The sequence below is a fragment of the Malus sylvestris genome, chromosome 11 (genome assembly GCF_916048215.2).
Source record: "Malus sylvestris chromosome 11, drMalSylv7.2, whole genome shotgun sequence".
In the NCBI taxonomy this organism is placed as follows: domain Eukaryota; kingdom Viridiplantae; phylum Streptophyta; class Magnoliopsida; order Rosales; family Rosaceae; genus Malus; species Malus sylvestris.
The window spans coordinates 38,030,243-38,053,451 of record NC_062270.1 but is presented as its reverse complement, the minus strand read 5'-3'; the positions used below and the strand labels follow the sequence as shown (position 1 = coordinate 38,053,451).

The 23,209-nt window shown below is 40.2% G+C and overlaps 1 protein-coding gene and 1 pseudogene across 1 annotated transcript; one reads left to right on the top strand and one right to left on the bottom strand.

Annotated features, from left to right (window-relative positions):
* The first annotated feature begins 521 nt into the window (after window positions 1-521).
* LOC126589706 (ETO1-like protein 1) lies at window positions 522-4,838 on the top strand. Its single transcript, XM_050255084.1, has 5 exons — window positions 522-1,480; window positions 1,595-3,310; window positions 3,621-3,912; window positions 4,031-4,340; window positions 4,441-4,838. Exons 1-5 carry the CDS (start codon window positions 1,341-1,343, stop codon window positions 4,659-4,661), a joined length of 2,679 nt encoding a protein of 892 aa, XP_050111041.1. The 5' UTR covers window positions 522-1,340; the 3' UTR covers window positions 4,662-4,838.
* A 2,965-nt stretch (window positions 4,839-7,803) lies between these two features.
* Window positions 7,804-22,309, bottom strand: LOC126590586 (uncharacterized; annotated as a pseudogene).
* Between the last annotated feature and the right edge of the window lie 900 nt (window positions 22,310-23,209).

The window sequence follows — 23,209 nt, the reverse complement described above, 5'->3', positions numbered from 1 at the left end:
AGCCCCCTTGCCAATTTTTTTCCTCACTTTTTCTAATTTTGCCTTCATTTTTGAATACACAATACTAACATGAGGATGGCAAAATAATAATTTTGTACATTTTGCCAAAATGACAATCATATCCTTATTTTTCTTATTTTACCCTCACTTTTGATATACAATATTTACATAAAAAGGATAAAAAACAGCAATTATGTAATATTAAGATAAAATATGTACTATATTTTAAAAACTAGTCATATTTCTTAATAATAAAAAAACAAAAAATAAAATGAAACTTCGCAGAGACCAAAATCCAACTTTGGTCTTAATATTATTTTGGGATGTGCACACACCTCTTTTTACTTCTCACACATCCTTTTAAGTTTCGGTTATTGAATTGGGTGAATTGAAGAACATCAAATGGTAGAAATTAATAAGGGCGGTGTGAGAATTAAAAAGGGATGTGTGGATAGCATACCCTTATTATTTCCGGTCTTCAAGGAGGAAGAGAGGTGAGAGAAGAAAGAAAGAAAGAAAAATAAAAGAAAAAGACTTTCTCTTTTAACAAGCAAAAAAGAAGGCAAAAAAGTGAAAGTGGCCATTTTTTTCCATTTGGATTCCTTTCTCCTGGTAACTGGTCGGTCCCATGCCTCTCTGAAGCTCCTCTCTCAGCTCGTTGTAATCTGTGACAAACTTCTCTGCAAGAATTCAAGCCAGAAGTGAAGTGGGTCTCTTTCTCCTTCCTCTTTCACTTGGTTGCTTATGGTGTTTTTTGGCATTTTTTATGAAGGGGATTGGGTGGGGGCTAATGTGATTTGGCCACGTTTGGTAGAGATCTTGTTTAACTTTTTGGATGGGTGCTTGTTCTTTTCTGGGTTTTTCTTTTATCTGGTTCCGTACATTGAGAGGAGAGGAAAGTACTAATTTTTGTTGTAAACTGAAAAAAAGAAGAAGAGAAATTTGATTTTTATTTTTTATTTTTTTGTGAATTAAAGAAACCCAGAATTTGTGTTTGTTTTTTGTGAATTGGGTTTGTTTTAATTTGTTGAAATTGTTGAAATAGGTCCAAACCAGACATTATTACTGTTTGTCTGTTTGTAATTTTTGAATTTTTTGTGATTTAGAATTTAGGTTCTTGGTGGGAAATCCGTCAGCCAAGTGATTTGGGATCACTTGGAAGCTTTCTGGGTTTTTGCTCTCTTTTCCGCAATCTCCGCTGTGCTTGAACTTTGAATTTTTAGAGAGAGAAACTTGAACTTTGAGTTTTTAGAGAGAGAAACTTGAACATTGAGTTTTGAGAGAGAGAAACCCATCTGGGTAATTTGGAGATCTGGGATTTGCTTAGAGTCTTATGCCCCATGAGGACTTTCTTTCCCTCTGAGTCTGGTAAAGATTCTGGTAAAGAATCACAGCTCAGTGCCCACAATCCACAGTCATGGCTCCAGGTGGAAAGAGGGAAGCTTTCCAAGCTGCCATCAAACTCCTCCTCTTCTTCTCTGTAAGTCATTCTTCCTTTATGCTTTGGATTCAATAATTGTGGATGGTACTTACTTCCCAATTCACAGTTTGGATTTTGATCTTATAATTTGGTGTGGATGTGAAAATTCTGTAGAGAATCTCTTATCAAAGTCCCCGAGCCGCCAATACTCCCGTTCTATAAACCAGTTGATTACGTCGAAGTTTTAGCTCAAATTCATGAAGAACTTGAGTTATGTCCTCCGCAGGGACAGTCGAATCTTTACTTGTTACAATTTCAGGTCTTTAGGGGCCTCGGAGAAGTCAAGCTGATGCGAAGAAGCCTTCGTGCAGCTTGGCAGAAAGCTAGCTCCATTCATGAGAAGCTCATATTTGGAGCATGGTTGAAGTATGAGAAGCAAGGGGAAGAGCATATTTCTGACTTACTTGCTAGTTGTGATAAATGTGCGCAAGAATTTGGTCCGGTGGATATTTTGACTCAGCTTCCTACTGATGCAACTGTGAGTAGTACCCTTGAGAATGTTTCGATGAATGGGAACGGAATATCAAGAAATGTCAGTTTTAGAATTCAAGATGAGAGGGTAGATTGTGATAGGCAGAAAATATCAAGCCTTTCTGCTCCATTTCATGCCATGCTCAATGGGTGTTTCTCGGAATCATTTCGGGAGGACATAGATTTGTCGGAAAACAATATCAGTGCATCAGGTATGAGGACAATCAATGAGTTCAGTATAACTGGCAGTTTGAATGAAGTCCCTACTCATCTTTTGTTGGAAATATTAGCTTTTGCAAATAAATTTTGTTGCGAAAAGCTTAAAGATGCTTGTGACCGGAAACTTGCATCCCTGGTGTCTACTAGAGAAGATGCGGTAGAACTCATGGAGTATGCTCTTGAAGAGAACTGTCCTGTTCTTGCTGCGTCATGCTTACAAGTTTTCTTAAATAATCTTCCTGATTGTTTGAATGACGACCGAGTGGTGGATATATTCAGGCATGCTGATAGACAACAGAGATCAATCATGGTTGGGCAAGCCTCGTTTTCGCTATATTGTTTATTAAGTGAAGTTTGTATGAACCTTGATCCACAGTCAGATAAAACAGCTTGTTTCCTGGAACGGTTGGTAGAGTTTTCTGAAAATGATAGACAAAGAATGCTGGCATTCCATCAGTTGGGATGTCTGAGGCTCTTGAGAAAAGAGTATGACGAAGCTAAGAGCCTTTTTGAAGAAGCTCTAAATGCAGGCCATATATATTCAGTTGCAGGATTAGCTAGACTGAGTTACATTAAGGGCCATAAACTTTGGTCATATGAAAAGCTGAGCTCTGTAATCTGCGCTGTTACGCCACTTGGATGGATGTATCAGGAGAGGTCCTTGTACTGTGAAGGTGATAAGAGATGGGAAGACCTTGAGAAAGCATCTGAGCTGGATCCAACTCTTACTTACCCTTACATGTATCGTGCGGCTACATTAATGAGAAAACAGAATGTTCAAGCTGCGCTTGCAGAAATTAATCGTGTTCTGGGGTTTAAACTTGCGTTAGAATGCTTGGAACTCCGGTTCTGTTTCTATCTTGCTCTTGAGGACTATAAATCAGCCATTTGTGATGTTCAAGCAATTCTTACTCTCTCCCCGAATTATAGGATGTTTGAGGGACGGGTGGCAGCATCCCAACTTCGGACACTTGTGCGTGAGCATGTAGAAAATTGGACAACGGCAGATTGTTGGCTGCAGTTGTACGATCGTTGGTCTTCAGTCGATGATATTGGGTCTCTCTCGGTTATTTACCAGATGCTTGAATCTGATGCAGCAAAAGGTGTTCTGTATTTCAGACAGTCATTGCTTCTTCTCAGGTATGTTTTTGATACCGAACTTTTTGGGGATGATGTTATGGTTCCTTTTATTTCAAGAGGTCCAAAATATTTGTCAGTTAGTGTGTAGCGGATTTATTCATGTTTAACGGAAAAATTATTTGAGTATGTATAATGTGCCGATGCCAAATTCGATGAATCACAATGTAAAGATCTGATTTTTCCTTTGAAAAGTTTTAAGGTTCTGAAAACCTGCCTTTGGTCCCATGCACTTTTCCCTATGATTCTTTTGGTGGCACTATTTTCTGCTGTTGAAAATGTCAGTAGAAATCTCATGTCTCCACGTGATCAGGTTGAACTGTCCCGAGGCAGCAATGCGAAGTTTACAGTTAGCTCGTCAGCATGCATCCAGCGATCATGAAAAGTTGGTTTATGAGGGGTGGATCTTATACGATACAGGACATTGTGAGGAAGGGCTCCAGAAAGCAGAGGAATCCATCAAAATTAAACGATCCTTTGAGGCCTTCTTTTTGAAAGCCTATGCACTGGCAGACTCTAGCCAAGATCAATCCTCTTCATCAACTGTTGTATCTCTCCTCGAAGATGCCTTGAAGTGCCCATCAGACAGGCTGCGTAAAGGTCAAGTATGTATTTTTTAACCAAATCATGGAAATCTTCGTAACCTGAATTCCTGCGGGGATGGACTGCTAGTTTCAGCATGTTCTAACCTTTCTGTGGATCCTTCAATTTTTCATTTACCAGGCGCTCAACAACCTTGGAAGTGTTTATGTTGACTGCGGGAAGTTAGACTTGGCAGCTGATTGCTACATAAGTGCTCTTAAGATCAGGCATACGCGAGCGCACCAGGGCCTTGCTCGGGTTCATTTTCTCAGAAATGACAAGCCAGCTGCGTATGAGGAAATGACCAAACTGATTGAGAAGGCCCGGAACAATGCATCTGCCTATGAGAAGAGGTCCGAATATTGTGATCGCGAACTCACAAAGACTGATCTGGAGATGGTGACCCACTTAGATCCGCTTCGGGTGTACCCTTACAGATATAGAGCTGCAGGTTTGATTTTTCATTTGTTCTTCAACACTCATACATTATTATCATCAAGGTTTCATTTCAAATTGTATGAAGCGGAATTTTGTTTTCTGGATGGGAACAGTGTTAATGGATAGCCACAAAGAAGCAGAGGCCATTGCAGAACTATCAAGGGCAATTGCATTCAAAGCCGACCTCCACCTTCTGCACTTACGGGCGGCATTCCATGAGCACGTTGGAGATGTCATGGGTGCTTTGCGAGACTGTCGAGCGGCTCTCTCCGTCGACCCGAACCATCAAGAGATGCTGGAGCTTCATAGCCGTGTAAACAGCCATGAACCATGAACATAGAAATTGAAACTTGGAAGATGAAACTTTCAAGTTGTATCAACCAGCACCTTGTTGTGTACACTAGCAAAGTATACGTGTTTTTCATCCCATGTCATATCACTTGTATTTTTTAAAGGTCAAATTTTGTAATTTATGCGTTTGGCAATATATAATCCATTAATTGCATTGTTACCCATGTTTTTTCTTTTTCTTTGCCTACTGCCATCACCAACTTCTCCAGTGTTCACCAGTTGTGCGATAACACTGAAGACGCAGAAGTGACGATGTCTTAACCAACGATATAGCATAATGGAGATAGAATCCCACTGAAGATGCAAAGGTGACAATGTCTTAGCCAACGATGTTCCATATGAGAAGTTAACTCGTGGCTACTCCTAAAAGTTAATTTGTTTGCTAAACTTGTAACCAAACCATCTCAAAATATATATCAACTGCTCCTTCATTTCTCGCTTTAATCATGATAGCTATTCTTACAAATCTGATCAAACTAAATTATATTTGCCTATACATCTAAAAATCATCTTAACATCAAATGCTCATTCTTTTACGGTCTTCATAACAAATTTCACCGGCGAGGCACAGATTCCCTTCAATGATATGCTACGCCGGTACAATCTTTCAAATTTCTCATGTTCATTCTGCAGGCGTTTTGTCAAACTTATGTACACTTTGGAACAAGAGACTAGCATTGACGAAGAAAGAGTAGAAAATTTGAAAGCATGTGCAGATTCTGCGTCTGTCAAAATGGTGTTATCAATCTCAGTTGACCAGACAATTTGACCAGTATATACAATAGAGGAAAACATATACGTCACGGTCATAGGACACTACACGAAGTTGTTGAGGATGCTCGACGAAATAGAGTTTTTGGTAAAACTTCGCTTCTGTTGGATATTAATTTATGTTTGTATTTTTTTTAGTTTGTTGACCTTTTTTTTTATAAAAGTTGTTCCTAGGTTACGCATTGGGATGCAGAAGGCCGCACAGTGGAGCAAGTGGCTTTTGTGGCTTTTGAAGCTTATGGTCTTGTTCATTCGACAGGCTGTGTGGTCGAGTTTATGGTGATGGGGTGGGACTATACCAGTCCCCACTCCAAGTATACATTGCGGTTTCATCGGAATTGCTCATTAGGATTGACGTTGCGGCAACTATGGGCTCTAGATTAAGTATTAAATTATTATGTTCAAAGGTTAAGTTTTTTTTTTGGTGTACTATGTAAGTAATTTTCGAGTTCCATGGCATGCACCATTGCCATTGATGTTAGCCGGATCGATAATATCGACGGTAGCTATCCTCAACGTTTATATCAGGCATTCACTATTGTGCATGATTTACAACATCGGGTAGCGTTCTATGATCACGCCACTGGAGGGGACTTATGGGTAAAATTACAAGAGTTTTAACGAAAAACCCACGGTAGAAAATTTGAAAGCATGTGCAGATTCTGAGTCTGTCAAAATGGTGTTATCAATCTCAGTTGACCAGACAATTTGACCGGTATATCAGATCTGCCGTCTGTCAAAAGTTCCATACAATAGAGGAAAACATATACGTTACGGTCATAGGACACTACACGAAGTTGTTGAGGATGCTCGACGAAATAGAGTTTTTGGTAAAACTTCGCTTCAATTGGATTTTAATTTATGTTTGTATTTTTTTTAGTTTGTTGACCTTTTTTTTTATAAAATTTGTTCCTAGGTTACGGATTGGGATGCAGAAGGCCGCACAGTGGCTTTTGAAGTTTATGGTCTTGTTCATTCTACAGGCTGTGAGGTCAGAGTTTATGGTGATGGGGTGGGACTATACCAGTCCCCACCCCAAGTAAACATTGTGGTTTCATCAAAATTGCTCATTAGGATTGACGTTGCGGCAACTGGATTAAGTATTAAATTATTATGTTCAAAGGTTAAGGTTTTTTTTTTGGTGTACTATGTAAGTAATTTTCGAGTTCCATGGCATGCACCATTGCCATTGATGTTAACCGGATCGATAATATCGACGGTAGCTATCCTCAACGTTTATATCAGGCATTCACTATTGTGCATGATTTACAACATCGGGTAGCGTTCTATGATCACGCCACTGGAGGGGACTTATGGGTAAAATTACAAGAGTTTTAACGAAAAACCCACGGTATTTTTCACTTTAACGAAAAATTACATTTTTACACTAAAAAATCAAACCTAATACTATTCATTTTACCCTTTATTTTGTCTTTATCATTAAAACTCAAAGTTTTCAAACCTTTTTCATTAGTTTTGCTTAAAATTATGTGTGTATATATATAGCAATGAAATGTAATTTTAGTTACTGGAATTGATTTAAATGTTTGTCATCAATTGCAGGGATTCTGTTGAGGATGAATCAAGTACCACACTTTGTATACTGGGGCAGCAAGGACGAACTAAAACACTATGAGTAACTAAAATGGGTACGGAGTCATTCGTCCTTGCTGCCCCAATATACAAATGCGGTACTTGATTCATCCTCAACGGAATCCTTGGAATTAATGACAAACATTTAAATCAATTCCAATAACTAAAATTACATTTTATTAATATATATATATATATATATATATATATATATATATATATATATATATATATATATATATATATACACAAATAATTTTACCCCTCCAGTGGAGTGATCATAGAACGCTGCCCGATGTAGTAAATTATGCACAATAGTAAATGCATGATATAAACACTTGAGATAGCCGCCGTCGATATTATCGATCCTGTTGACATCAATGGCAATGCTGCATGCCATGGAACTCGAAAATTACTTGCACACTATCCAAAAAAACCTTAACCCTTAAACATAATAATTTAGTACTTACTACTCAGATCCAGAGCCTGTAGCTGCCACAACGTCAATCCAAGTGAGCAACTCCGATGGAACCATGGTGTATATTTGGGGTGGGGACTGATATAGTCTCAACCCACCACCATAAACTCGACCTCAACCTATAGAAGGAACAAGGCCATAAACTTCAAAAGCCACTTGCTCCACTGTGCAATCTTCTGCGTCCCAATGCTTAACCTAGAAACAAATTTTATAATTACAAAAAGGCCAACAAACTAAAAAAATATATATATAAACATAAATTAATATCCAATGAAAGCAAAGTTTTACCAAAAAATCTATTTCGTCAAGCATCCTCAACCACTCCATGTAGTGTCGTATGACCATGACGTATATGTTTTCCACTACAGCATGAAACTTCTGGCAGACGGCTGATCTGATAATCCGGTCAAATTGCCTGATCAACCGAGAATCAATCCCGACCAAGATCATATTCTCCCAACTGTAGACGATACTCGTGCTGCCATGGTATTCACATAAAAGTTTGACTTGCTATCAAAACAATATAGCAGGCGAGCATCAATTTTAACTCTAAACTAATAGTAATTAAAAAACAAAAAAAAAAAACCGCAAAAGAACCCAACCGTATTCATGAGTCATACCTTTCTCAGTGCTTCCAAGATAATTTTGGCAACATCATCATCTTTCTTCTTTAGACAAGTAGTGAGATTCTTAATAAGCTTGGTACGGTTGCTCCATGCATAAAAAATTGAGAGATAATCACCGGACCAAGACATTCCTGTATTAACAATCAATTATAAAAAAAACCTGCAAAAACTATAATATAACTCAAGCAGGCATAAATACAATTAGGACTTCTACTTGCTTAATCGCGAGCAACTAAACCGAAATGCTAGGATAGCAAAAGCACAAACCAACCTAAATTATATAGCTAGTATGAATTCACTCAGAAACGAAAAAATTGAGGTAAAAATGCTTACCCTACAAGCCAGCTGCTTAGCACGGTTACCCTCCAATTCAGGAGGGCTGTTAAAAAAGTACTCTAATAGAGAAGACAGAGATGCTTCAGAGACAGTCTCAGTAGTGATGATCGACTGCACTCCAAACAAAAAGGAAAAAGGAATTTAGAATCAAGTCCTCTTTTTGTATATTTCAGTCAAACCAACATAAATCAGCATGAAGTCATACGGCAGGAAAAGACACAAAACAGAAGACATGCTTGAGTAACATGGCCATATACCAATAAAGATGAAGAAAACACAACATTCTGCACTGATTTACAAAGGCAGCAGAGACAGTTGACGTATAATCAAATCAGGCAACAGTAACTAGAAAAACTATCCAACAACCAAATTTAAAAACACCAAAATACATGAGGCTTGTCTAATCAAGTGAAAAATACCAGATGAGCTGACAAAAAACATCAATTACTAGCCTGAAATACTAACCATCGGCCTAAGAAGCGATACAATTCTAGTATAAGTTGACAATTTGACACTAACACTTCCATTTTGTGTAATCGTACAATTGATTGATTGACATGTAAATAATATTTGGCAAGCAAGAGCCTTCCAATTCAACTAGGAGAACATCCTTTTCCCAAGCGTACATATTGGGCAACTGGAGTGTATTGATTTTGCTTGAAGGTCAATCCACCTAGACTACCTCCTGTTTTTGTTCACATTCGACGTATACTGTAAACATTTCATGACCATGACCATTCATACAGATACATATGAAGGCGACTGAGTGACTGCCGGCTAGTGCACATGTATTCCTTGCATGTACTTTCATTACAATTAGACAAAGACGGCGGCTAGTTAGTAGCTAAAATGGGGAGTTAAATAAGTTGATTGTCTTCTACCACTGTATCTCTTTCTGGGACCAAGATTAATGAGTGTTCTAATCATTACTGTGACAGCATTTTAATATTGGATCTTATAGTACAGGGTTAGCTATATACTAAAGACATACACGCACACACCCCCACCCACCCACCCTTTGATATAGGAGAAGCTTTTCGGTTTCAATCAAATTGGCAAATTAAAACATGATATCGAACATAAAAAATTTGCATAGAAAAAGAGGGCTGGAGAACTTAAAGCCATAAAGCGAAAAGGCAGATTTACTAACCAGTTATTTACCACGTCCTTGCCTATCAAAAGCAGTATAGATAACATGTCTTGCAGCTGGTGGATAACTTGACAATAGAAACTGTGCTCCTTGAATTGCTAAGATCATCCCAAAAAACCAGGTAGAAATATAAACTTCTTGATGATGATGATGATGATAGGTAGATATTTTCATGTTATAAAAACCATTTGCCAAGCCTAGAGAAGGTACAGGCGTACTTACATGACTGTATTTGACCCAGTGCTTCAAGAGCAGGTTCACATTCGTCTATTTCTTGAGTTCCGGTTGAACTAAGTATCCTGTCTATGGCTGATAATACAGTTTTTACACCTGCAAAATCAAAATTATTATCAAAAGCAATTTGTGACCACTTTATGATCTTTGGTATAGCAATAATATATTTTTTTGAAGTAACAAATCTCAAAGTCTACCCCTTGAAATCATTTAAGATGTCCCCATTTTCAAAAGAGAATAAATAGCATGCGACAGAAGAAATAAATAACATATATATATATATATAGCAATTTCACCTAATGTCATATACGCTGGATAAATAAATGATTTGAGTGGCATATCATGGTCCAAGATATTATGTTAGTGCTCTCTTTCAAACCTAATAGGGAAAATGGGGGCCAATTGCAACTGGAGGTTTGGAGGTGGCTTTGATTCCTTTGGATAAATGCAAGCAAGCAACCAAGCTAGCCAAAAACTGAAACAAAATATAAGGGTGTCCACTAAAGAAGACTCTCTTCTTCTTTTTCTCTGGGTCAGAAAATGGTATGACAAGTGCCTTAACAGCAGTGCAGCACTAAAATTAAGCATGATATCTGTCCTTGAAATACAGGTAAAAAAGCTACCAAATGAGCCAGAAATAATGCAGGCACCAGACTACAGGGCATCTTATATGCAGGGTGAAAGGAAAAAACAATGGTGTTATGATAATCTGGAATGATGCAAGTAGATATTATTCATCATATTACAAATTTCCAAGTCTGTTAAGACTTACTTAATTCATCAGCTAGTATGTAATTCTCCTTGGACAGAAGTCTTCCACTAACCGCCTTTGCCCCTGTTCTTAAAATCGACTCCATTGATTTGTTGCTAGAAAAGTTATACAACGATATCATGCTGCGTCACTTCTGTCTATAAGACTTTAGGCGATACAGAGTATTCAAAATGAAACAGATAGCAGAAAATGTTGTTTAAGCACCTGATTACAGAGCTTAGCAGTTGCAGAAGGGTCGAAAACTCTCTACCATGCTCGATCTCTGACAACTTTATCATTTGAGCACATACAACAAGAACATCTCAATATAAGGTTTTAAGCAAGGAAACGAGACTATCAAAAGAAAACAATACCAGAAATTTTGAATTTTGAATTGATTGGATTGTAAACAAAAAAATGAGTGAACTTAAGAAGATAGATGCCATTCACTTGGAGATAATACATACAAATTAAAGGCCACATTTCTCTTAAGCATTGTACTAAACATTGGCCCTAGAACAAAGTAGTTGACCTGATTTTTTCATCTTCATAAAATTTATGTATGCTTAGTTATTCTGCATATCTGATCTGAATTTTAATACAGAACTTCTAGAAAATTATGATCAGTATATGGCACGAAATGGAGCACCAAAGGAGCTAATATGGGAGGTGGAGCTTCCAAAATAGATAGTTTAACGGGTTGTGCGTGAGGAGAGAGGGAAAGGTGTGTAGATGATCAACGGCCAACCTCATACAAAGCCTCCAAAATGCTCAATGTTGAAAGGGTATCATTGTTCTTGATTTTTGCCTCAAAAAGTCCAAGTAGATTTGACTTCTGGACTACTAATGCCACGTTGGCGCGTGGGGAGATAGAAAATAGCCTCACTATCAAAGCCAGAACCCGGACCCATCCCTGCAAAACATTCATATGATTTTTCTTTAAAAAACATAAGCAGAGAAAATCAGCAAATAATCTAAAATCATCTAAAATCAGAAACACCACAGTAGCATACATGACTAATATCAATGTACATGGAAGTCCTTACGGAGATTGTAAATGCATAGAAAAACTTTTCATCTGACCGTCTAAAATTGGACATCTATATAAATGGATAAAACTATCCCCAACTTCTTACAACCACTTTAATGAGATGCCTCTGATGCAATGTTGTGTAACAGAAAAATACGAAGGACCAGCATAGCTGATAATTGGCTTTCTTTTACAGTTCGTTCATTCCCTAAAATAACTGCCAAATTTCAGGAAAGTTTTAACTATACATCTATAAATCACAAAAGTAACAATCACCCTACCAGTGAAGAGAACTGGGCTGCTAAGGCTCCAAGATGTGTAACTTCTTTAGTATTAGCTGACAAAACGATATCCTACATATTGACAGCAAGGGTTTTCTCGAGTTATCACAGTGCGGGTATTCATTAAAACAACATTTAAGGAGATCAAAAGTTAAATAAAGAGTAAAACAGTAAATGTGATGTCCATACTATGCCTGCGGGAGAACCAGCTATATTCTCTATTGCATCCATTGCTAGAGTTGCAACTTTTTCATAACTAAACACCAGAAGAAACACATTATCGTGGACTTCAAAGATAAAGGCAAATAATGAAAACTAGAAATAGTTTTCCCAAAAAGAAAAGAAAGATAATTAAAAGATAATAAAAAATCCAAGTATCGATCTTCAACTTATAATTTGAACCTTACCCATGAATGAGGCAATCAAGCAAGAGAGGATATATATTGTGGTCAACTGTAAAGCGTGTTGCAGAAACAGAACCTTCATTCGAATTCTCCAGAAGGCAAGAAACCTGAAGGTTGTTGTCATAACACCAGGTTAAACTAGCCAATAAATTTGTCCGTTACTTACGTAAGTTTCAACTCCCCCGAAACAAATATTGAAAGAAAATATGCAAATCCAAAACAAACAGATACATTCTCTAATTATGAACAATACGACTCGAGAATCTCAACATAAAGCAAAAGATGCACAAGAAATTTTCATACATATACCGTTTTACAAGCTAAAGAATTGACTTCCTGAGACTCTGCCATCAGACTAGCTTGTACAAATGACTGAAGAAAAGCAAAGAGAAATGTTTAAGAATCAAGAGACGCACACAATAAGTACAAAAATCGGCTTTGTTTATGAGGACTAATTGGGTTTGTACTATGGTTAATGTCCATTATTTGATTGACCCAGAGCAACATGTTCTCGGAGCAACGCATTGGCATTCGGATACATCATAATAAGAAGACTTTAAAGGTGCAACAACAACAACAAAGCATTTTCCCACTAAGTGGGGTCGGCTATATGAATCCTAGAACGTCATTGCGCTCGGTTCTGTGTCATGTCCTCCGTTAGATCCAAGTACTCTAAGTCTTTTCTTAGAGTTTTTTCCAAAGTCTCCCTCTACCCCTTCGGCCCTAGACCTCTGTCCCGTAGTCGCATCTTCTAACTAGAGCGTCAGTAGGCTTTTGTTGCCCATGTCCAAACCACCGTAACCGATTTTCTCTCATCTTTCCTTCAATTTCGGCTAACTCCGCCGTGTAAGTTTATCTTACATTGCCGGTCCCAAGCCCGGATAAAGGAGGAGGGGGAGGGCGTCAGGTAGTCGACAGCCGGCACTCCATGATCACATCGAATCCTTATGAAAATGAATCCAGAACGAAATCGCGCTAAAGCTAGGGCGTCACCCGTAAGTGGCGCGCTGTGTGGCCCGAGCACAGTGATAAGTGAGCAAGGGTCGCTGTATCTCCATCGGCACCCGGATGCAGTGTTAAATGAGCAAGGGGGCTATAGAAACTTCTTTTCGAACGACTCCACTCAAAGTTGTTTGGGAGCATATGCTCCTATCAACTTTACACGGGACACACAAAAGAAGTACTTTGATCCTATTAGACGGGGAAGGGTGAAGAAGCTAGGACAGAAGGGTAGAGTTCAAGAGAGCAAAATGCGTTTAGGAACGTGGAATATAGGAACCTTGACGGGAAAATCTATGGAAGTAGTAGAAGTTATGGTGAGGAGAAGGATAAATATTATGTGCCTACAAGAAACTAAGTGGGTTGGGCGTAAGGCAAAGGATCTAGAAAACTCAGGGTTTAAACTATGGTATTCGGGCACAAATAGAACGAGAAACGGTGTTGGCATCATTGTGGACAAGACCTTGACACAAGATGTTGTAGATGTCAAGAGGGTAGGAGATAGAATCATGGCAATCAAGATTGTAATAGGACAAGAACTTATCAATGTGATTAGTGCGTACGCACCTCAAGTAGGGTTGGATACGAGTTCGAAGGAGAAATTTTGGGAAGACCTTGGAGACTTGGTGCAAGGAATTGCTCAGACGGAGAAGTTATTTATAGGAGTAGATTTAAATGGACACGTGGGCAGGGAGACAGGCAACTATGGAGGTTTTCATGGTGGCCATGGTTTTGGGGAGAGAAACGAGGATAGGGAAGCTATCTTGGATTTTGCAATGGCATATGATCTCTTCTTAGCCAACACCTTCTTTAAGAAGCGGGAAGAACATGTGATCACCTACAAGAGTGGGTCGTCAAAAACACAAATAGATTTTCTTCTAATGAGGAAAAGGGATCGTATAACTTGTAAGGATTGCAAAGTTATACCAGGAGAGAGCGTGGCTAATCAACATCGCTTGTTGGTGATGGATGTACATATCAAAAGAGTGAGAAAAAAGAACAAGACTTGGAAGTGCCCAAGGACTAGATGGTGGAATCTAAAAGAAGAAAAACAAGCCATTTTCAAAGAGAAAATAATCACCCAGTGTGTGTGGGATAGAGAGGGGGAAGCTAACCAAATGTGGGATTCCATGGCTAGTTGTATCCGAAAAGTAGCAAAAGAGGTATTAGGAGAGTCCAAGGGCTTTGCCCCACACCAAAAGGAATCTTGGTGGTGGAATGAGGAGGTGCAAACAAAGGTGAAGGCTAAGAAGGAATGTTGTAAAGCCTTATACAAGGATAGGACCGATGAAAATGGTGAAAGGTATAGAAAAGCGAAGCAAGAGGCGAAGAAAGCTGTGAGAGAAGCTAAGTTAGCGGCTTATGACGATATGTATAAACGACTAGATACCAAAGAAGGAGAGTTGGATATCTATAAACTAGCTAGAGCAAGGGAAAAGAAGACAAGAGACCTAAACCAAGTGAGGTGCATCAAGGATGAGGATGGAAAGGTTCTTGCTACAGAGAACGCGGTTAAAGACAGATGGAAAGGTTATTTTCATAATCTTTTCAATGAAGGACATGAAAGGAGTGCTTCTTTAGGGGAGTTGAGTAACTCAGAAGAGTGTAGAAACTACTCTTTTTATCGTAGAATCCGGAAGGAAGAAGTGGTTGTAGCTTTGAAGAAGATGAAGCATAGAAAAGCAGTAGGCCCAGACGATATACCAATCGAAGTGTGGAAAGTTTTGGGAGAGACAGGTATAACATGGCTCACTGACCTTTTCAATAGGATTTTGAAAACGAAGAAGATGCCAAATGAGTGGCGAACGAGCACTTTGGTGCCTATCTACAAGAATAAGGGCGATGTACAAAATTGCATGAACTATAGGGGTATTAAGCTAATGAGTCATACAATGAAGCTCTGGGAGAGAGTCATTGAGCATAGATTGAGGCAAGAGACACAGGTTTCGGACAACCAATTCGGGTTCATGCCAGGGCGCTCAACCATGGAGGCAATCTATCTCTTACGAAGATTGATGGAAAGATATAGAGATGGGAAAAAGGATTTACACATGGTCTTTATAGATTTGAAAAAAGCGTATGATAGGGTCCCAAGAGACATTCTTTGGAGGATTTTAGAGAAGAAAGGAGTACGAGTAGCATATATCCAAGCTATACAAGATATGTATGAAGGAGCAAAGACTGCCGTAAGAACTCATGAAGGACAAACCGAAAACTTTCCCATAACTGTAGGATTACATCAAGGCTCATCCTTAAGTCCTTACCTTTTTGCGTTGGTAATGGATGAGTTAACAGGACATATTCAAGATGATATTCCTTGGTGTATGCTTTTCGCAGACGATATAGTGTTGATAGATGAAACTCAAGAAGGGGTAAATGCAAAGCTTAACCTTTGGAGAGAAGTGTTGGAATCTAAAGGTCTTCGCCTAAGCCGATCAAAGACAGAATATATGGAGTGCAAGTTTAGTGCAAATGGAGGCCAAAACGAGTTAGGGGTGAGGATCGGAGATCAAGAAATACCAAAGAGCGACCGTTTTCGTTACCTAGGATCTATCTTGCAAAAGAACGGAGAATTAGATGGAGATCTCAACCATAGAATACAAGCTGGATGGATGAAGTGGAAGAGTGCATCCGGCGTGTTGTGTGACCGCCGTATGCCACTGAAGCTCAAGGGAAAATTTTATAGGACGGCAATAAGGCCGGCGATGCTGTATGGCACAGAATGTTGGGCGGTGAAGCATCAACACGTACACAAAATGGGTGTAGCGGAGATGAGGATGCTTCGTTGGATGTGTGGGCACACGAGAAAGGATAAGATTAGGAATGAGGATATTCAGGGTAAAGTAGGAGTAGCCGAAATTGAAGGAAAGATGAGAGAAAATCGGTTACGGTGGTTTGGACATGTGCAAAGAAGACCTACTGACGCTCCGATTAGAAGATGCGACTATGGGACAGAGGTTCAGGGCCGAAGGGGTAGAGGAAGACCCAGGAAAACTTTGAGAGAGATCCTAAGAAAAGACTTAGAGTACTTGGATCTAACGGAGGACATGACACAGGACAGAACACAATGGCGTTCTAAGATTCATATAGCCGATCCCACTCAGTGACTTGGATTTTCCAAGTCTCCAACCGAGAAGTTGTCCTCGCTCGGGAAATTAAGGGAACACTACCTCAACCTACATGCTCCACTCACAAAGCTCCAACATACAAGCTTCAACAAAAGAAAATTCAAAGAACTTAGCGAAGAAGACTTTGGTGATTTAACACAATACGTTGAAATGAAGGAAAGCTTATTTATTGATATCCCCGATAAATTACAAATATGTACATATACTTAAGTCAAAATAAACAAACAAGAGGGAGCCTTCACAAAGGTTGCTTAGGAGAAGTCTCGGCAGTCGGTAGAGCCCCAGAAAGAGAAGGCACCGGAGGGGGATCATTCGGAGCCTCAGTACTGGACAGAACCCTAGAAGGAGGAGGCATCAGAGGTTGATCATTTGGAGCTTCATTACGCGGCACAGCCCCAGAAGACGAAGGCAATAAATGCCTTTGGAACAAACCCACAAATCTTTGATGATCAAGTAAAACCTGACCATCAGATTCCTTCATCTGGTCAAGCTTCCTCTTCATGTTTGTAGCATAGTCATGTGCGAGCCGGTGCAACTGTTTATTCTCATGCTTGAGCCCTCTAATCTCCTGTTTGAGACTCATCACTTCAGCCGCCAATGATTCAACTTGGCGGGTTCGAGCAAATAGGCGTTGGGCCATATTAGACACAGAACCTGCACACTGAACACTAAGAGCCAGAGAATCCTTAACAACCAACTCATCAGACCGTTTGGAAAGTAGTCTGTTATCTTTGGGAGTGAGAAGGTTCCTGGCCACTACCGCAGCGGTCATATCATTCTTCATCACGGAATCCCCAACGGTAAGAGGACCAGTAGGGGAGACGAAGGATGGGCGCCATATGTTGTCTGGAGAAGGCGGGGCTGCCTCTTCAACAAGGTTCAAGTCAAAACGACGGTCGGAGGGGCCAGACATTTTCAAAGGTGTAGAAGAGAGAAGAGGTCGGACAAATCAAGATCTTAGAAGTGCAAGAATGGAGCTTCTACTGGTGGATATTCAAGTGTGCTTTGGAACTTAATGTCAGCCTCTATAAAAATCTGCACTCGACGAAGCTTCAGAAATCGAAGAGGCGTTTGCTTTCTCAAAAGCTGGGCTGCTCAGAGACCACGAGGGTCGATCTCAGAAATCGAAGAGGCGTTTGCTTTCTCAAAAGCTGGGCTGCTCAAAGACCACGAAGGTCGATCTCAGAAATCGAAGAGGTTTGCTTTCTCAAAAGCTGGGCTGCCCAGAGACCACGAGGGCCGATCTCAGAAATCGAAAAGGTTTGCTTTCTCAAAAGCTGGGCTGCTCAGAGACCACGAGGGCCGATCTCAGAAATCGAAGAGGCACCAACTTTTCCAGCCTTGTCAGCACCTGTCACACGCACATTCAGCTTTGCGGAAATTATGGGCATTCTGTCAAAGATTTCTGGCGAAGTAGAAAGCACATGAATCGTACTGTTCAATCACCCACTTCCCACACGCAACAGTAGCTCATGGGTACCACATATAACTTTGCCAAAGTTCTCTGACAAAGTCGAGACACGTGAAGCTTGCAACTCTCACTACATCGCTCTGACCAAGAAGGGTAAAAGAATAGCAAAGAAACAACACTAACAAAGTTTAGACACATAAATTTTGAAGGCCTAGCTACCATATTATTACCCAAAAGGGTAAAGGAACAGTACCACTGCTGGATAATTGGAAAGTCTCGGTGTGTCAACCTCTGTGGTTCATGGCAAGGTAGACTAGCAAACATGCCCAACCTTTACTCACATTCGAGAAAACACTCCCAACAAGATTGCTTGCCCCAAAATCGAAGAGGCATCGCCCTCCGAATCTCGAGAGCCAGACTCCCAACATGATTACTTTCTCAAAAATCGAAGAGAGGGTAAAGGAACAGTACCACTGCTGGATAATTTGAAAGTCCCTGTGTGTCAACCTCTGTGCTTCGTGGCAAGGTAGACTAGCAAACATGCCCAACCTTTACTCACATTCGAGAAAACACCCCCAACAAGATTGCTTGCTCCAAAATCGAAGAGGCACCGCCCTCCGAATCTCGAGAGCCAGACTCCTAACATGATTACTTTCTCAAAAATCGAAGAGAGGGTAAAGGAACAGTACCACTGCTGGATAATTGGAAAGTCCCTGTGTGTCAACCTCTGTGCTTCGTGGCAAGGTAGACTAGCAAACATGCCCAACCTTTACTCATATTCGAGAAAACACTCCCAACAAGATTGCTTGCTCCAAAATCGAAGAGGCACCGCCCTCCGAATCTCGAGAGCCAGACTCCCAACATGATTACTTTCTCAAAAATCGAAGACACCGCTCTCCGAATCTCGAGAGCCACACCCCCAGCATGATTGCTTTCTCAAAAATCGAAGAGGCATCGTTCTCCGAATCTCGAGAGCCAGATCCCCGACATGATTGCTTGTTCGAAAACCGAAGAGGCACCACTTTCCCAACTTCAAGAGCCGGATCTCCTTGGATAAAGCTTGTCTGTAATCTTCACACGCAACATCAGCTTTCCAGATACCACAGACCACTTTTTCAAAGTGCTCTGACATAGTTAAAACTTGTGAAGCTGGCAGCTCCCACTACCGTGCTATGACCAAGCAGGGTAAAGGAATAGCATTATTACTTGATGTTAGGGAGACTCTTATATATGTCGACCTCCATCCCGAACGGACAGGCAGACCTGCAAAAATGCTCAACCCTTCCTCTTATCTGAGAGGGCACTCCCAACGAAGCCTTTCGAAATATTCAGCTTTCTTTCCCCCCGATAATACCTCTGTAAACAAGCTATACTAGAGCAAGAATATCTCATATCATCAGGGTTAAAAGCAAGAGTATCCCATATCATGCTTTTTCCCTGTCTTTTCCTTTGGCCTTGTTCTTACCTGCAAGACAAGGAGAAAGAGAGCAATCAGTCAGCACTTGGAATCAAGCTTCCAGCCAGGAACTGACTGCCTGGAACCCCCTACCCTGGCATTGCTCTCGAGTACTCATCTTCAACATCTTATGCTTCCAGGGAAGATACCGCATCTGCCTGAGGAACAGATAGGGCAAGTGAGAAGGATACAAGGAAGCATGTGGAGACAAGCGTAACAGCACACGTGCCGATACATCCACTACTCTGTCAAAAGCAAAAGTATCCCATATCAGCAGGGTCGAACGTACTCTAGATTTGATGGACTTGTTTTGACCCTCAAATTCTTCAGTCGGCCTTATACTTTGGAGGAAACCAGAAAACCCTCCAGCCCAGTTCAAGAATAAGCCTGTGGAAAGTTACTTCTTCAAAAGCAAAAGTATCCCATATCATCTCTTCTCATTTTTCTTCTCTTTATCCTTCATGCTGCCTGCAAGATAGGGAGAATGTGAACAATCAGCCGGAGCTCTGATTGCTTACCTTGTCTGTTACCTCTTTCAGCAGATCCCCTAGCTCGGCGACTTGGGGGACTCCTACTACATGGTTTGTATCGCGCTTGACCAAGCCTGAAACTACAAGTAAGCTTCAAGTGACATTGATACATTACCTTGTGCATCTCCACCAGTTACAGATACCACCCCTGGATGGAGGAAGAGTACTTCCAGAGAAGATTCCACATCTACCTATGAGACAGATAAGGAAAGTCAAGACGATACCACACTCCGGTACTTAGAAGTTTCGTGGTTACGAGATCATTCTCCCACAATATTTCCTAATGTCATTTGTACTAAATCATTCACTTGTACTCCCTAAAGGAGAGCTTGAACCTATGTACTTGTGTAAACCTTTCACAATTAATGAGAACTCCTCTATTCCGTGGACGTAGCCAATCTGGGTGAACCACGTACATCTTGTGTTTGCTTTCCTATCTCTATCCATTTATATACTTATCCACACTAATGACCGGAGCAATATGGCGAAGATCACAAAAAGTGACCGTTTTCGCTACCTAGGATCTATCTTGCAAGAGAACGGAGAATTAGATGGAGATCTCAACCATAGAATACAAGCTGGATGGATGAAGTGTAAGAGTGTATCCGGCGTGTTGTGTGATCGTCGTAGGCCACTGAAGCTCAAGGGAAAATTTTATAGGACGACAATAAGGCCAACGATGTTGTATGACACAGAATGTTGGGCGGTGAAGCATCAACACGTACACAAAATGGGTGTAGCGGAGATGAGGATGCTTCGTGGGATGTATGGGCACACGAGAAAGGATAAGATTGGGAATGAGGATATCCAAGGTAAAGTAGGAGTAGCCAAAATTGAAGGAAATATGAGAGAAAATCGGTTCCGGTGGTTTGGACATGTGCAAAGAAGGCCTACTGACGCTCCGGTTCGAAAATGCGACTATGGGACAGAAGTTCAGGGCCGAAGGGGTAGAGGAAGACCTAGGAAAACTTTGGAAGAGACCCTAAGAAAAGACTTGATTACTTGGATCTAACGGAGGACATGACACAAAACCGAGCGCAATGGCGTTCTAGGATTCATATAGCCGACCCCACTTAGTGGAAAAAGGCTTTGTTGTTGTTGTTGTTGTTGTTGTTTCCTTCAATTTCGGCTACTCCTACTTTATCTTGGATATCCTCATTCCAAATCTTATCCTTTCTAGTGTACCCACACATCCAACGAAGCATCCTCATCTCTGCTACACCAATTTTATGTACGTGTTGATACTTCACTACCCAACATTCTGCACCATACAGCATCGCTGGCCTTATTGGCATCCTATAAAATTTTCCCTTGAGCTTCAGTGGCATACGACGGTCACACAACACGCTGGATGCACTCTTCCACTTCATCCATCCAGCTTATATTCTAAGAAAAACTAATGAAAATGACTTGAAAACTTTGAGTTTTAATGATAAAGACAAAATAAAGAGTAAAGTGAATAGTACCAGGATTGACTTTTTAGTGTAAAAATGTGATTTTTCGTTAAAGTGAACAGTACCGGATGCTTTTCGTTAAATTTCCCTATATTCTATGGTTGAGGTGTCCATCAAATTCTCCGTCCTTTTGCAAGATAGACCCTAGGTAGCGAAAGCAATCGCTCTTTGGTACTTTCTGATCTCCGATCCTCACCCCTAAATTAGCTGTATCCTATTCAAATTCAAGACAACCCCTCTTTCATTTTTCACAAGAACACGAATAAATCCATCAGCGACATGCAATCAGTTAGCACAGAAAATGAGGGCATACCGTATACTGGGGGATGAGAGAAGCCCCATCTCCCATATTTCGTCATGAAAACCCTTTCCAAAACAACAACCAATGTGCTTTCCAGACCGCGCACATCAGCTTTGGTTTGCAAAGCACCGCAAGCGGGAAACAAAACAAAATTATTCAGACGAAGTTCAAGTTCAGGTTTTAGGGTAAGTGAGGACTTTTTGCCAAAATTCGAAACGAAAACGAAAGAAAATTGAAGAAAAATGACGAAAATTGAAGAGCAGCACAAAAACTTGGAAAACAAGCTATGGGTAGAAGCGACAAGGGTTACTTGAGAAGGACGGGAAGAGGGAAGAATCGAGAAATTCTTTAGCTGAATCGTCGTTTTGAAGACCTGCGAAAAAACAGTGATATCTGTTCAAAAAATGTGTTGAGAAAAACTGGAACGAAAGCGAGTGGAGGTGGTTAGTGCTCACCGGGGTAATTTTCGAAATGGGAAGCGGCTTGGAGCAGCTGAGTTGGGTCGTCCACCGAGTACTCCTCCATAGCTTACAGCACAAGCAGCCGCAGTGAAACGCTGTGTGCGTGTCTGAGACTGCGGAGAGAGAGACAACGTGAAGGTCATGAAATCAGGGTGGGGTGTGTGTTTTAAATCGATTTCCGAGGGAGTGAAATGGATTGTACGGACGATACTCGCTGAAGAGTAGGACTTGAGTGTCTACTCGCTATGGTTGGGCAGGAATTTGGGGAGTCCGCGGTCCGGATCCTTTTTGTAGGGGATTTTGTGATCGTGACCGTTTATCGTACATAGTGCAATTAGTTTTCGTTAGGTACTATTTATATTTAATTTTTAATTTTAATTTTGAAATGATTTCTAACCACACAATATACGATAAACCGTCACAAGGATCCCCAGAAAAATGATCCGGCAATGATCATTTTTCGTGCACGGGACATTGCTGCTATACAAGATGCGATACAATTGCAACCTAATCCAATCATCTGGACAGTTGATATTGTCTTTAGGGTTTCGAACTAATATCATCAACTGATCTTTCTTAGGTGAGTGTGATGTGTACAAATAAGAAGAGTGGTGTTTAATTCACCCACCTACAAACAATGTCCTTTCACTTGCCTTATTAAGTCATGGATAATACTAGTGACTATCCAATATGATGACTTGCTTATGTGGTCAGCTTAAGTTTTAAACACCTAGTATTTTAAAATTTACTTGGTTGCCTGTAGGGGTGGGTTCGGTTTAAATCGGTTCGGTTTTTTGCCAAAACCAAAACCAAACCGAAATTTTGGTTCGGTTCGGTTCATTTTTTTTTCGGTTTTTTTCGGTTCGGTTTTTTCCTGTTCGGTTTCGGTTTTTTGTTTTTTATTTTTTCAAAAAATGAAAAACATTTAAATTTTAAATTTGAACATATCCAACACAATCATAACATAAGCATTCTAACTAGAATCAAAGACAATGAAAATAAACATTTAAAGTTGAACTAAAATCATCAACCAAGTCTTCCAAAGTCTAAACTAACAACCTCACAACACAAAAATTGTACAAATGACTTAGAAAAGTTTAATTGTATGATGTTGTTCAAAGATCAGGGTTGTCTGCT